Genomic DNA, 16895 nt, shown 5'->3' with positions numbered 1-16895 from the left:
AACTTATGTTCATGTGATTCTAAAGTTAGGAGGATTTTTTAACAGTGTGATAGTATACTCAAAAATGTTGTAAATTGTTTGATTTATCACCATTACAAATAAGATGTTTGATATTGAGTTAAATCTGATATATCTTTTCTTTCACATATCATTACTTAATTTAATCATGTGTTTAATCCAATTTTTAAACTCATAACTATATTATGCTATAAAGTACCAATATCACCTATGAATAAAAAAATTCGTACGTGGGAAAAGTTTCACCAATTATTGTCTTTATTATCATTGAAGACAATGAACTAGTCCTTAATATCTAAAAATGATGTTTAATCTAAAATTTGTAAATTTAAAATTTTGAAAACTATGATCGCTAGTACGTCTGATTAAGTGAGGTAATTTTCAACTACCTAATTAATCCTCTATTCTACCTATTATCCCCATAATTTTTTAATCTAAAATCATATCTTTGATAAGCGTTCAAGTGCAAGTGCATCACATAATAAACCTGATTCATTAGTTGACTGTGTCACATAATAAATCTGGTTGTTGACTGATTAGTGCTTAATTGATGATAAGCTAACATAGTTTGTTAGGATTCAATTAAAAGATATTTGTAAATTGAGCACGAGGCTTATTTTAAATGTAACACGCAAAATAATGATCAATACAATTTTTTTTCTCTTTTTTCTTAGCTCAAGTTTATAAATGGAGTTATGGATTTTGTGAGCTCATAATTTCTTAGTAAGCTATAAAGTTATATCATATCTTATCTAATCACCTCTCTTCGATATTTTTCTTTTACTTTCTTACTAATTATTTATTTTCCCTTAAAAGGGACAAAATGGAATCTTTATTCTCCAACCACAAGGAAGAAAAAATGAAAATGCAGAGACCCTATTCTCTTTCGGTGGAAAATGGAATCTTGTAGGACCCTATTTCCAAGTTATATTATGGAGAAAAAGGTGGAGTCGGCTAATGGACATTGGGTAGATTTTTATAGTCAATTATTTATAAATTATAAATGTTATTTTAATTTATAATTTTTTTGCCGGGGAAACTTAGTTCAAAAGAATATAATAGTTAAATTAAAAAGATTTATAGCATCATGATATATTATTCAAATTATAAGAGAGTATGTGATATCATTTTCTCAAACAAAAGCATTTTAATTACATGTACGTTTATTTACCCTCCTAATTTTATTTTACTTGAATTTAATATCATCCAAAAGAATGTCGTGGCAAAAAGAAAGAAACGAAAAAAATCAAAACGCGTAAAAAATTAATAATTTTAAAAATATTCCTACTAGTATATATAGGACTAGTATCCTTTTTTAGAATCAAACTATAAAAACTTTGACCAACATTTTACATCATATTGATATGCAAAAACTTACAATTTATAGTACTTTTCGTATAGTTTTTGAATATCTAATTTTTTTTTGTTTAAATATCAAATTAATGCAATCTAATTTGACGAGAAAGAGTTGTTCGGATGGTAAGCACCCCTCACTTTCCAACCCGAAGGTTGCGAATGGAGCAAAAGGGATGGGAGCTCCTAGGGAGGGTAAAACAAAAAAAAGCAATCTAATTTAACTTTGAAATTTAGTCAAGTTAACTTTCGAAAAACACAACATGACAAATAAAAGTGGACGGAAGGAGTATAATGAAAATAAAATTATTTTAAAAAGAACCCACCCACAATCACCCCTCCTTCTTCGGCAGATTTAACACTAAAGCAGAAGACTAATAGAACGAACGGTAAGGAAGTTGATCTTCCCATATACAAACTTTTTAACTCCAAATTGCTTTAGGTAGTATTCTTCTTTAAGAAAAGAAGACTTCAAGAGTCGAATTTAACCAAGGGAAAGCATATAGCTGCTGCAATTGAGATCTCTAGCAATAGAAAATTCGACAGTAAATGCAGCAGGGGAAAGGGCTCAACAAATGGTGTCGGGTGGTCGAACCACCACCCTCACCATGGGAGCAACTTAAAGCTTGAGAAATCATGTGAAATTGTGAGTGTTGCAGATAAATTCAGCCATATAACACTTTATGAAACAAATCATCTTTACTGAAAAGCTAGAAACAGCCACTAAAAATTCAAAAATAGTTCAGAACTACAAAAGAAACCATACAGGGCTTACATAGTATATGTCATAATAAGTATTTGCTTAGCATTTAACAACAATCACTTGTAGAATTCAAAGTCAGTGTCAGGCTTCTTCACGTTCGTTCTGTAACCCTTTTCAAAGTCCTTTGGAAGGATGACATATCGATTCTTGCGCACTGCATGCATACCAGCTTCTTGACAGATAGCCGTAATCTGCAGATATTTCAATTCATGTTCATTTCACATAAGGTAAGGCCTCAGCATAATAATTAGTGTTGCAGAAGTGAAGAAAAAACAGTTGCAGCCAAAACAAAGAACGATTATTGGAACTAGAACCCTGATTTCCACAGTTTTATCAACAAAAAAAATATAGAGATAAGAGACGAACCTCAGCAGCACTGATTTTATCAGGGCGAGAAACATAATCTTCCAAGTCAACCTCATCACCTAAGTTCATCTTAGCCGTGCATACCTGCCATAAAACAATTCAGCGTTAATTTTGTTACATTGTATAAAACAAAACACAGAAAGGCTCTCAGAGAAGCAGAAAGACATTCAAGAATCCATCAAACTGAACTTCTTCCTACAATATTTTCCTCCATTACTTTTTTAGGAGAGGAGAACAAAGAAGAACACATCATGAGTATAAAGATTATCCAAAACCCACCTGAAAAACGAGCCTTTTTTGACGTCTATCAGGCAACGGAAATTCAATCTTACGATCAAGCCTTCCAGGACGTAAAAGTGCAGGGTCCAGTGTGTCGGCTCTATTGGTTGCCATAATAACTTTCACATTCACTGTTTGGTCAAACCCATCCATCTACAGAATACAAACCGAGGAAAATGTGGCTCATCAAACAATGCAGGGTCTTGCGTTTATTCTGGAACTGCTTTATAACATGAATAGAAGCCTACCTGATTTAGTAGCTCCATGAGGATACGCTGGACCTCTCTATCAGCTCCAGTCTGAGCATCAAACCTAGCAGTAGCAATTGCATCAACCTCATCAATAAAAATGATTGCTGGAGCATTTTCTTTGGCAAGGCGGAAGACATCACGAACCATTCGTGGACCCTGAAAAAATCAGTGAATAAATGAGAAGATAAAATCTAGACTAAATAGAATCAGATGATGTCTCATCACTCTTCATGGACACAGTATGATATGATAGTCACGCTCCAAACAGAAGAGAAATGTGTCTCAAGGGAATAAAGTAGTAGCTGATCTGAAGTTGCATAAAGACTTGGGGTGACATAATTGATCTGAAATTGCATAAAGACTTGGGGGCGAACATGATTGAAACCAGACTGCTTGTCCACATAACTGAACTTATCCTACTATATTTTTTTATTTTTTTTTTGATAACTGAGAAATCAAGATCTGTCTCTCCAGCCAATTCTACATGAAAGATCATATACAAGATATTCTCCTAGTCAACATGATTGAGACAGGGGAAGCCCGTGTCTCTATCCTTCCTTTTTGTTTGAAAAGGGAAGTAGAAGTCCACATTTTAATCAATCTATGGAAGAATATCCAGGGCATTCTGTGTTACTACTTTATAGTGAGAAGATCTTGACAGGTCTTGTATTTTGACGAAAAATGTAATCAAAGAAACGAAAAGGTATTGAGCCATTCACTATTGAGATAGGCCTTGACTTGAAGTCCTCCAGAACTACATTAGATATGCAAGTTAGCTCATAAATCGGAGAAGGAAGGTGAAATGATTATTGGCATGAAAGACACTATAGCAGTGTTACAACATCAAAAGAAATTTAGAATGTACGTTTTTATAAAGAAAGCATTTTTATAAACTCTGTGAAAACTTTAGTTTGGGAGAAAAGGGGTCAGCTACTTTGCTAGAATACAAAAATAAAATAAAATACAAAATACTCTCATTATCAAATACTACAAGACATTTATAAACTACTTGTGACTGTCAGGCATCTCATCTGATTTGAAAGTAAGACATTAAGTTGTTTCAAGAAAGCGTCTTTACCTGCAAGCCATCAGAACTTTGACTATATTTTGGATTCAAGAATAAGTAAATTACTGCATAAAAAACTGTTTACCATAGCTTCAAAAACTTCCCACCAGCCTAGCTATTGAACAAATTTAAAAGAAACCTGTAACTCTTGACTTTTTCAAACATGCTTCTGAAGCCGCTATATCATCATAAATCGATTATATACCACCATAACTCCTTAAGTGCTTAACTATAATACAGTCCTTATTCGTCAGGGAGAGCAGTTATATATATATATATATATATATATATATATATATATACTACCTTAAAAGCATGAACTCCCAAACATGAATGTTGAATTACTATAATACCCCCAATTAAAGCAAACATGTCAATAGTGAAGGTCTGCTAATCATCTACTTTTGACTTGTCCTTAACTTGGTTGCATATTGGATAGGTTTGCTGAAGCCAACTCATTGAAAGTGAAGGGTACATGTGTCCCTACACTTGCTGGACTATGTCCCTCAGAACACAGAATTCTTGCGATGTTATTGATCTTTTTAAATTCAGAAATTGGGTAAAGTACCATCTTATGTTTGGTTTCTAAATTTGTAATGTTTAATTTCAAGAAATAAATAAACCAGTATCCTATGCTAGATGATCATCTAGTGAATCTTCATAAAGCACAGTTGGGTCCTTCAACTTCAAAGGAGATAGTATATTAGTTAATTACCTTATTCTCGATCCCAATCAAGGTTACTACTACCTATGAAATTGGAAAGCCATATAGGCAAAGAGATTAAATGCTATTCTATATCTCTTTTTATGAGATACAAACACTTTAAACTGAAAGCTCTGACTGATATCCTGCTACTTTGATCTAAAGTATATTGATGCGTAAATTAAGAGTTCACAAGCATACCTCGCCCAAGTACTTCTGAACAAATTCTGAGCCAACCACCCTTATGAAGGCAGCGGTGGTATGATGTGCTACAGCCTTTGCAAGCATAGTTTTCCCAGTGCCTGGTGGACCATAGAGCAACACACCCCGGGAGGATCTATACCGATCTGCTTGTACAACTCATGATGAGTTAGAGGTAACTCAACAGCTTCACGAATTTCCTGCTTTTGTATGTCGCAACCTCCAATATCCTGGTATTAGAAAAAAACATAAGCTCAAAAACTAAGAAATAAATAAGACCTGTGAAAAAGTGGATAATTTGGACGAAACGAAAACAAAAAAAACTATTGAAGGCTTAAGAACTCCCTTCACAAAGCTTGGGAGATGATCTCTTTAGAAATATTGTAAGTTTGTAACTACTTGCAAGAAAGGTTCCCAAAGAGCTTTTGAAGGTTACAAGAATGAAATGTTTATTGAACATTGAAGCTTTTGCACACATGAGAACTACTTCCTTTCAGTCCTTAATAAAAAAAACTAATATCAAGTATACAGAATGGGCCCTGATAAGCCACTTGACCAGATTACCAGCTTTACAGCAAGTCAATTAATAGGACTCTAGAAAAGCCATAGTACTTATTACTGTTAGGAGATTATGATTTCCTCCATAACTACAGAGGTTCTTTTACACCCAACAACATGTTTTTGTTTTCAGAAGTAAGCTGGTCACTGCACTAATGAAAATTGACTTTCTACTGTACGAGATCAATGAGTTTGGTGCTACAATAACCAAAATTCAAAATTAAGAGAATTCTATGCTGAAATATGTATGAGATTCAGAAAGACTCTTAATTTTCCTTAAGTTGAAATTTAAAAAGCCTCTAATTTGCTATTATTACTGTAACAAGTAGCAATCCCTACACAAAAGACTCCACATAATAAGAAACCCTAACCAATGTATTTAAGCACAAAAAAAACCCTACTCTGAGCAGCTCAGAAGTATAACACTTACATTGTAAGTAACATCAGGCTTCTCCGATTGGCTAAGCAGCGAAATACTGGAATCAGCCTCAGGTGGCAAAACATCAACAAGCGCATTTGAATGGCGATGCAAAGCCACAGAAGCCGACGGCTTAAGAAGCTCTCGATTAATCGTACTTAGTATCCTAACATAGTAATTAGAACCCGTAGTTGAACCTACAATAGCGTTATTCTGATCAATCATCTCCATGAACTGTCCAATTACTAACGGCACCGACTGGATCCGTTTGACTTCTTCCTGTGCCCGTAAATGTTCTCGTCGGAGGTTTTTGAGCTCGTCCTTAACATATTCCTCTTGGATCTCGATGAATTCGAGTTGCCGTTGAAGTGATTTCAGGCTAGCGTATAGGTCATCTTCTCCATCGGAAGGAACGTCGGTGATGGAGGTTTCCGGCCGGGTTGCCGGAAGTTTCTCGGCGGGTTTCGGGTCGAGAACCATCGCTGTTGCCATTGTTGGAGTTGTTTGATTACAGAGAGAATAAGGAAGAGGGGTGAGAGTTGGATAAAAGTGGAGTAGGGAACAAGAAAAGGGAATATCAAATTCGTGGGTTTGCTTTTGGGTGTTCGGTCTCGGGTATGGGTCATTTACTACTCCCTATTCTTGAAGAATATAGCCATATTTAAGGATCCATGTTTAAATAATGACCAAAATTTACCAAAAAAATTTTCAATTGAAATTGAAAACTCTCTAGTTTATTCTAGATTTCACTTTTTAAAAGTTTAAAATTCATGTCATAATCTTGTAATATTGTATTTTTACTTTTTAGAGATTGATATTTATGACAATATTATGATATTTTCATATGAGAATTGAGAAGTGACCTATTTGTTCAACGAATTTCTAAATACAAATAATTATTTAAAAGTTGATTCTAAGAGTGGCAAGCCTGATTTTTTTTACTTTTACATAACTCAAGCCTATATATAAACATGTAAGGCCCAACGAATGTATTCACATGTAGCAACTTTAGGATATTTTGTTTTCTTCTCACATTTTCCTGTTCTCAAAAAGATGTTTGAAGTTGTCATATTGAGTCATACCAAACTTCAAGCAAAAATGCTTTGATGATTGATCTTCGCAAAGTCAAACTTCAGATAAAAGTAGCTAAAGTTAAACACAAATTTTCAAACAAAGTTGTTTCCAAAATAGCAACTTACAAAAAATAAAACAAACACAAGTTAAATAGCGACAATAAAAACAATATTCGTGCACTTATCTCAAGTGGCTAGTCCTGAAAACTTCTTCCTTTACCTAAAGCCCACCTAGATGTAAGCCCATAGGGCCCAATGAATGCATTCACCTGTAAGCAACTTTAAGCTAGGGTTTTTTTTCATTATCTCGTTTCTCAATCCGCAGAGCGATTACAGAGAATTAGCCATGGGGAGAAGTAAGTTTTTTCTCCGAATCTCTCTTCTTAAGTATATTCACATCTTCATCTACTGTTTCAGCTATAATTTCTCTGATTTGCGAAAAAACGATTTGAATCCATCAGTATGTTCATAGTTTTTGTGATATTGTTTGAATTTTGCTGAAACGATATGTTAGATGTGTTTCTAGATAGTTCTCGGTTGAGGAGTTCATTTGATTTATCTCTGTTTAGCAGCTTATGTCTAGTGTTAGAAAAAGCATTGCTTTTTGTGCATTGGCTCGTGGCAAATGCAGAGAACCTGTAGTGTTGGAGAGGCATAATTTGTTTGTATGTAAGACGAGTGTTCATAGTTTTTGTGTTATTGTTTGAATTTTACTGAAATGGTGTATGTTAGACGTGTTTCTAGATGCTACTTGGTTGAGGAGTTCATTTGGTTTATGTTTGTTTTGCTTGTTGTGCATTGGTTTGTAGTAAAATGTGGAAAACCTATAGTGTTAGAGAGACTTAACTCATTCATAAGATGAGTTATTATAGAGCTATTCCTATCTCTGCAAATGTAGCAGAATAAGATTCATACAGCAACGACCAGATATAGTTGGAATCAACTTCTTGCTGTTTGTTGTTTCTGATAGGAAGAATACCTAATTGGTGTAATTATGTTGATGATACTACATTAGTATGCATATAGAGATTAAAGATAGTAAGAGTAACTAGTTGATGCATTTGAGTTGATAATTAATGGAGTTTTATGATGTTGCATCTGTTCCTGTCTTTTGAGTCCAATCTCTCCACTTATAGTCCTACAAGTGATAAAATTGGGTAGCTTAATCAAGTTTATTAAATATGTGGGAGTTGCATGTTTTTGTTGCTACAGTTCGTGTCTTTTGATACCAATCACTTTATCTCTGGTTCTACAAGTGATATAATTGGTTGCTTAAAGATAGAATTTTTAACCGATAGTATTATGATGTTGCTACAGTATGTGTCTTTTTAGACCAATTATTGATCTCTGGTCCTAGAAATGATAAAATTGGTAGTTTAAAGATAGAAAATTTGCCCTCTTTCCTCATTATTTCTTGCAAAGCGAACCCTTTTCTGCAACCACATCGAAAAACAGCTGAAGTATCCTCCTCATGGAGGATAAACCTGAAAGAGAACCCATACTGTTTTTTATGATAAAGAAGTTTTATTTCCTTTTTTTGTGTTAATTTTTTGATGAATCTATGTAAATGGTGAAATTGATGATAAAAAATATATCTGAAATATGCACTAAGTTTTGCTGTGTATGAACAGAAACAAGTATGACAAAGTTCACCCCCATTTATTGTTCTTTGTTAGTGATAGCACATTCAAGTTATTTTATTTTTTTTGAACTTGGTAACTTTGATAGCACATTCAAGTTATTCTGCACTACGTAGTAGATATAACTTTCTTTATGGATGAGGAGAATTTTCACTAACTTGCAGATATATGCTATGACAATTATTGATATAGCTAGTTTCTATTCCTTATTTTCTCTTAACTATAATATGATGCTGCAATTAATTGACCCTTAATTGTGATACTTGTATTTGTGTTCAGTATTGACATCACAAATGCATGTCCCTAACTGGGTTGAAATCTTTTCTCAGGACCTGCAAGGTGTTACCGCCAGATTAAGAACAAGCCTTACCCCAAATCATGATTTTGCCGTGGTGTCCCAGATCCAAAGATCAGGATCTACGATGTGGGTATGAAGAGAAATGGAGTTGATGAATTTCCTTTTTGTGTGCACTTGGTAAGTTGGGAGAAGGAGAATGTTTCAAGTGAGGCACTTGAAGCTGCTCGTATTGCTTGCAACAAGTACATGACCAAGTCTGCTGGAAATGATGCTTTCCACCTCAGGGTTAGGGTTCACCCCTTCCATGTTTTGCGAATTAACAAGATGTTGTCATGTGCTGGGGCTGATAGGCTCCAAACTGGTATGATAGGAGCTTTTGGTAAGCCACAGGGAGTCTGTGCCCGTGTTGCTATTGGTCAGGTTTTGCTCTCAGTTCGCTACAAAGATGGCAATGCTAACCATGCTTAAGAGGCTCTTCGTCGTGCTAAGTTTAAGTTCCCTGGCCGACAAAAGATCATTGTCAGCAGAAAGTGGTATTACTTTTATCTCACTAGTCACCTTTAATTTTTATGTCTCTGTGTTGGTTTTGAGGACTAGATAATTTCCCAATACTAAATTATGTTTGGTTATGAAGGATTGGCTTGTCATTGTGCTATTCCTTTGTTATGAAAATTATGCAGTTTTGTAGGATTAACATCTATGGTTTTGATAGTCATGGGTTGGTTTAGGGAGATACATTCTCAACTCATATCACATAGTATCTCATTCTAGATGGATCACACAGGCTCTCGATGTTTCAATGTCTCAGTTATTTATGTCCCTTGGACCATCGTTTGGTCTCTTTTTGTTACATAGTTATGGGGAGTAAATCTTTGGGGGATCTCGTTCTTTCCAAAAACGTGTTAAGTGCCTTGAAGCTTAGCTTGCTATACCTCTTTTAATGTTTAATATACTCGGCATTTTTATTTGCAGCCTTACTAGAATCGGATTTGTTCTATAGGCATGTACCACTGCATCTTTGAGTACTAATGTGCTTGCTTTAATTGCAGGGGGTTCACTAAGTTCAGCCGTACCGATTATCTGAAATACAAATCTGAGAATCGTATTGTCCCAGACGGTGTCAACGCCAAGGTTTGTTTCATTTATAATCTATTTATATTACAAGCTGCATTGTGATGGAATTGTATATCAGATCTTTTTTCCTGTGGTGTCATGGGTAATCTTAATGCTTCTTCTTATGCTTTTACAGCTTTTTGGCTGCCATGGACGACTTGCTGCACGTCAACCTGGAAGAGCTTTTCTAGAAGCTGCAAATTGAAGTTGCAGAATTTACAAATCTGTGCCTTTAGCTTTCTACTTCCGCTAAATGAAATTTTGTTTCCTGATCATCTATCTAGTTTTGAACCATTACATAAGTTGTTACCCCTTTGAACGTTTGCCTTTTCAAAGTATAATGATTGGCTTTTATTTGAATGATGAGTTTTATTTTATATTTTGCTGCCCTTAGGCGTTCTACTTCATTTCTTACTCATGCGAGCTGCATCATTGGATTTTTGGACAGTATTGTTTCTGTTTTGATTTTTGCTGATCATGAGTATACAATAGTGTGCGCAATTCAGTTTCTATCATCTTGTATTTCTTTTGTCACAATTTATGTGGCATAATTTGGTAGTATGTAACATAAATTGGGATAGAGGGAGACCATTTAAGTTAAACAACCAATTATGTAAGAGATCGTTTCAGCTAAGAGAAAAAAATACACGAGACCAGCGTTTAAATTCTAGATTCTAGTATAGACGAAAAATGCTAGGTGGGATAGATTCATCTGATACCTATACTAGTGTAAAATAACAGATACCTGTGAAATAATCTGGATGTGTTCGAATTGATCCAAGCAACACTTCATTGATCAATATAAACAATGATGCCGTTAGTGACTCATTGTACAACTAGCCAAGCTCATATGTGCTGAAAAAACTTTACAAATCATCTAATATGATAAAATTAGCAATTTTAGAGGCTGCAAATGTAGAACAAGAATTGAATGGACAATTTATCAATTATCTATTGAGCAATGGTAGTACTATCTTTGAATGGTTCCACTCAGGAACCAAACTATTTCAGACGATGGAGATGATTTTATTCAAAAATTTCTGGACAGTTTTTGGTGTTGTTGGTTTTTCATGTGCTTCCTCAGATTATACAAGGAAATAATTGTGCGGAATTGAGTTTCTTGTCTAGTGAATGTGATTCATTGTTAGGGTTTACCAACCTACCATTTACCTTCTACTTCCCGCGACATGTCTCTACTGAGCAAATATCAAATGATTATTAGAAAATTATGTTTATCCGATCTATTATTGAATGACTTGACAACTTCAAGAACTCAATGACCTGGAGTTGGGTTGTTTGAATACAATTGACTCATATTCTATTTTTGTACATAAAAAATAAAAAAGAGAATGACTAAATTATATGATGATGACTTGGGTTAATTTAGTATGATTTCTTTTGATAATCAATTTGCAACTTACATTATTGATGCTGATGTTAATTAAAAGTTCTCCAATCTATATAAATCAAACCAAAAGGGCAACATTTGAATGAAAGGATGGATGTCGATGGAAGGTGCACACTGACATATTCCTTGTAAGGCGCACGCTGACATTAGTCTTTTAAGGCGCATGCTGACATGAGACTTACAATTATAACATTAAAAAAACTTTTGAAAAATATTAATATTCTTTTTTCATTATTTATTTAATCATCTGATTGTTTTCGTGTTTATTCAAACCGTTAAGAACCGATAATGTCATAGGAAAAAAAATCAAAACCATTATCAATTAAATATTAAATCCATTAAATTTAAATCGATCATAAACTAATCTCTCGTAGCACACATTTTGCACAATAAACCCTTCATTTGAGTTTTAGAAATCACTATGCATAATACACCCTTAAATTTAATCGCTCTACTCTTTAAACATTGAAACATCAGTAATATTTGCTCAAATATGTATAATCAAACTCCTATAGTAAATTTTGAGAATTCTTTATCTAATTAAGTAAGTTATTACAAAGTTGTAAACTTCATTAAAAGCTCCATTAATAGGCATAAATAAGTTTCAAAACTTAGAATTTTAAAGTTTATTCAAGCGAAATTATTATTTATTCCAATGTATAAATAAGTTATATGTAAATTGTTTATTTTGACCAGACTATATACAACAAATAATGCAAGTTGTATATTTCAAAAAAAATAATTCATATACTTTTTGTTTGTGAAAGTTCATTTGCCCACCTCGTAATTCTCTTTTCAATTTCCTTCCCCTTACCCTCAATTTTTATTTTTTTACATCATAAAAAGGGAAAAATCACTTAAATACACAACATGTTTTACTATATAATCTAAAATTTCCTACCATTTAAACAAATTACAAATATCCCTATTTTACATTATTTATCAGTCGGATACATCACTTTATGCGATGTATCGAGACATACGCAATGTATCGGACATTATTTTACGCGATGTATCAGTCATATACATCAATTTACGTGATGTACCAATCAGATACATCACTTACGGTCTTACGCAATGTATCGGGACGTTGAATGATGTATCCAAAATCTGAGACGCGATGTATTAGGACGTTGATGGATGTATTCGAAATCGAAACGCTATGTATCAGGACGTTTTGGGATTTGGATTCCACCAAATTTAATGGATTTTAGTTTGCATAATTGCACTCCATAGCAAATTTTATGTTTGCTATGGAGCTTTTGATTTGTATAATTCGCTACAAACATCTAATTTTATACAAATTGTTCAGTGTATAAATTCATTTATACATTGTAATTTGTATAATAAGATCTGTATTTGTATAATTATAAGTATATAGGACAAAAATATATGTATTTGTATTTATATATGCACTTTTCTCTCGGTTTATACAAACACATTTTATATCGAAATGTATAAAATGGCTAATTGTATACATGTGTCGGATGATAAGCACCCCTCACTTTCCAACCCGAAGGTTGCGAATGGAGCAAAAGGGATGGGAGCTCCTAGGGAGGGTAAAAAAAAAAAAAACAATCTAATTTAACTTTGAAATTTAGTCAAGTTAACTTTCGAAAAACACAGCATGACAAATAAAAGTGGATGGAAGGAGTATAATGAAAATAAAATTATTTTAAAAAGAACCCACCCACAATCACCCCTCCTTTTTCGGCTAATGGACATTGGGTAGATTTTTATAGTCAATTATTTATAAATTATAAATGTTATTTTAATTTATAATTTTTTTGCCGGGGAAACTTAGTTCAAAAGAATATAATAGTTAAATTAAAAAGATTTATAGCATCATGATATATTATTCAAATTATAAGAGAGTATGTGATATCATTTTCTCAAACAAAAGCATTTTAATTACATGTACGTTTATTTACCCTCCTAATTTTATTTTACTTGAATTTAATATCATCCAAAAGAATGTCGTGGCAAAAAGAAAGAAACGAAAAAAATCAAAACGCGTAAAAAATTAATAATTTTAAAAATATTCCTACTAGTATATATAGGACTAGTATCCTTTTTTAGAATCAAACTATAAAAACTTTGACCAACATTTTACATCATATTGATATGCAAAAACTTACAATTTATAGTACTTTTCGTATAGTTTTTGAATATCTAATTTTTTTTTTTGTTTAAATATCAAATTAATGCAATCTAATTTGACGAGAAAGAGTTGTTCGGATGGTAAGCACCCCTCACTTTCCAACCCGAAGGTTGCGAATGAAGCAAAAGGGATGGGAGCTCCTAGGGAGGGTAAACAAAAAAAAAGCAATCTAATTTAACTTTGAAATTTAGTCAAGTTAACTTTCGAAAAACACAACATGACAAATAAAAATGGACGGATGGAGTATAATGAAAATAAAATTATTTTAAAAAGAACCCACCCACAATCACCCCTCCTTCTTCGGCAGATTTAACACTAAAGCAGAAGACTAATAGAACGAACGGTAAGGAAGTTGATCTTCCCATATACAAACTTTTTAACTCCAAATTGCTTTAGGTAGTATTCTTCTTTAAGAAAAGAAGACTTCAAGAGTCGTATTTAACCAAGGGAAAGCATATAGCTGCTGCAATTGAGATCTCTAGCAATAGAAAATTCGACAGTAAATGCAGCAGTGGAAAGGGCTCAACAAATGGTGTCGGGTGGTCGAACCACCACCCTCACCATGGGAGCAACTTAGGGTTTTCTTATAATTTCGTCTTTCTCAAGCCGCCGCGGAACAATTCCACACACAGAATTAGCGATGGGGCGAAGTAAGTTTATTTTCTCCCAATTTTACGTTAATTTGCACGGATATACAGCACCGAGTCATTATTGGTTAGAAGGGTAGTATGGTCAATTACTACGTCAACTGAATTTTCTTGGTACTTTCAAAGAAAAGATAAAATCGCTTTTTAATAAATTTCTAGGCTTAATTTTTTCCCCTTACCAAATTTCTCTTTTCTTTCTCTCTCTCTACTTTCTCTCTCCGTCGTAGCGGTCATCGACGGCGGCTCTTCTTCTTCCTCCTCGATCCATTTGATGGAAAACGGACCGCCACAGCCGTCAGGTTTGCATAATCTCTCTGTATTTTGATCTTTTCGTTAGCGGGTTTAGTTTTATTTTTGTCAATTGCCCTTTTTTAGATAGTGTTTGGCCTACTTGTCGTGTACCGCGACTAATTTAATGAATAGATTGAAGGAGATCACCTAAAGTTTTTGTTGTTTTGGGATTTGGATTTTGATCTCTCGTGGTCAATTTTGAGTTTCATTGTTGTTAGGGCATATGTTTGGGGGTTGTCAAGTGCCAATTATCTGATTAAATTACGTTTATATCCGTGCAAATTTCGATAGTAAACTCATCGAGGGGGGCAGAGCTATCTGGTAATTGGGTTGGTGGGAGATATCAGGTATGAGGTGGAATAGCTGAGGTGTGTAAGCTGGCATGGGCGCCACTGTCATTGAAAAAAAGAAGAGAAAAAAGCAGCCAAGGGTGTGTTCTAGTGGTTGAAGTGAGGTCTCGGGTTAAGTTCCTAACAGATACAAAAACACTAGGTGATTTCTTCCCATTCATTGCTGGGAGGTAGTGGAGGTGCATGCAAGCTGGTCAGGACACCACATGTATTAAAAATAAAATATTGAGAAGAAATCTAATTTGTCTTAAAAAAGATCAGTTATTTAATATTGGAATGATTTTCACCTGAATTGAGGCAGAGTAGATACAGAATTAATAAACTAATTTGTCATTGAAGTGTAAAAAATTGGTATTGGATTTAATGGGATCAATCAAACATGTTTAATTTACTCTGTGATGCCAACATTTGTATTTTCTGGTGGGCAGAATTTAGTTGTTAATCTTGTCTCCCATACTTGTATCTAATGTGGTTCTGATAAAGCCTCTAGTTTTTTCACGGGAAATTTCGTTTTCCTTGGAGTTGTCCAAGAAGTCAAATTACTAAGTATTGGAATGAAATGGCGAGAATAGAGCAAAATAAATATAAAGGATTTATATAGCTGAGTACAGCTAGTTTAGGATTAAGTGATGGAGCTGACATGAAAAAAAATTAGAGTTGTGTGTTCAAAGAGAGAAAGTAGTATGCAATACTACTAGAGCCATCCATTAGTCACTTAAAATGTCTTTTCCGGTTGATATTTGATAAGATGATTGGCTACCCTACAATTTGATAATTACAAGAAGTAGTAAATTTAAATCAAAGCAACTTCGTTAAACATACTGTGTAGCTATTATTTCTAGCAGCTGATACCGAGCAATTTCTTACACCCTTTTTTTTTATAGATTAATAATTAGGTAGAAAGAATTTCATATTTTTGCTAAAGTTATTGTTTACAATAATAGTTGCTATGTATTTATTTGGTCAGTTTAATTAGATATATTTAAAGGCTATCTAACATGTTATTGGTTTCTCACAGTAGATATGTATTTGAAATGATAAATTGTTGTATTCACAGAAACAATTTACTCTCGACCAACTCATTTTTTCTACTTTTTACTTTCTTTCGAGTATTATTGACTTGACATTTGTTTCCACGGCAGGTAGTAGCCCACCTCCAAAACCCTGGGAACGAGCTGGTTCTTCTTCAGGCCCTGCACCTTTTAAGCCCCCCTCTGCTGGTAGCACGAGTGACGTAGTAGAGGCATCTGGAACAGCCAGGCCTGGTGAGATTGTTTCAACTGCTAATAGGAATACAGCTGTTAATAATAGCACACTTGCAAGGCCTGTACCTACTCGACCTTGGGAGCAGCAGCAAACTTACGGTAGCTCATACGGAGGTATGAGATGTTTAGTTAATTTTCCCTCTTGCTCTTTTTTGTGCCTGTTCTGTTTTTCCAGCAAGAGGGTTGGCTGTCTGAAATCCATTATTACAAACATGTCTGTTGATGCCTTTTTCACTAGCACAGCTGTTTTGTGGTTTGTAAATAACTATTTGTATTCTTTTATATCCTTAAGGTTCACTCTTGATATTATAAATACTAGTAACCTTGCATTAAAAGCCTCTTTTGGTTAGTATAACAACTAATTTATCCTTAAGGTCCACTTGTTTGTTCTGAATGTTTGTCCCCTAGCATCAAAAGGTTGATTATTGAGTGATGTGTATTATGATATCTGCTTTTTGGAGTGCATGCATATGATTTTTCAGGATTATAATGCAATACATGATATGTAATCATGCACGCCATCATTAACTAGGCAAGTTCTTCCTAAATATATTCCGATTTTATCATACTGTTTGATTCTCTTTCATACATTATAAGTATGCCCAGTGCCCTTTTTTAAAATTCTTTTTAAAAAAAGAATTACTAGGTTGTCTAAGTTTGTACTCCAGCTATA

The 16895-nt window shown here is 33.9% G+C and overlaps 2 protein-coding genes and 1 pseudogene across 4 annotated transcripts in view; 2 read left to right on the top strand and 1 right to left on the bottom strand.

Moving 5' to 3' along the window:
* The window catches only part of LOC125835145 (peroxisomal membrane protein 13-like), a 49385-nt gene that overhangs the window by 30142 nt on the left and 2348 nt on the right, over positions 1-16895 (top strand). The window contains exons 1-2 of one of the 2 annotated variants that reach the window (XM_049514284.1): positions 14504-14615; positions 16100-16336. In XM_049514284.1, coding sequence (XP_049370241.1) covers positions 14588-14615; positions 16100-16336 — 265 coding nt within the window. In that variant the 5' untranslated portion in view covers positions 14504-14587. Of the gene's footprint in view, positions 1-14503; positions 14616-16099; positions 16337-16895 lie in introns of those variants that run through there. The other variant, XM_049514283.1, reaches the window with a different exon arrangement.
* LOC125835142 (26S proteasome regulatory subunit 6B homolog) lies at positions 1998-6505 on the bottom strand. The gene is given in 7 exon segments (XM_049514280.1): positions 1998-2325; positions 2501-2584; positions 2780-2932; positions 3028-3186; positions 5001-5128; positions 5131-5230; positions 5989-6505. Coding segments are annotated over 7 exon segments (1239 nt in total). The 5' UTR covers positions 6469-6505; the 3' UTR covers positions 1998-2190.
* Positions 7363-10477, top strand: LOC125835148 (60S ribosomal protein L10-like; annotated as a pseudogene). The gene is made up of 4 exons (XR_007443394.1): positions 7363-7405; positions 9019-9520; positions 10037-10118; positions 10237-10477. The product of XR_007443394.1 is annotated as a 60S ribosomal protein L10-like (transcript).

This window comes from Solanum verrucosum, unplaced genomic scaffold, assembly GCF_900185275.1.
Source record: "Solanum verrucosum unplaced genomic scaffold, falcon-dt-bn FXZP01000220.1, whole genome shotgun sequence".
Taxonomy (NCBI): domain Eukaryota; kingdom Viridiplantae; phylum Streptophyta; class Magnoliopsida; order Solanales; family Solanaceae; genus Solanum; species Solanum verrucosum.
The sequence above is the reverse complement of the archived record's forward strand: the minus strand, read 5'-3'. Positions and strand labels throughout refer to the sequence as shown.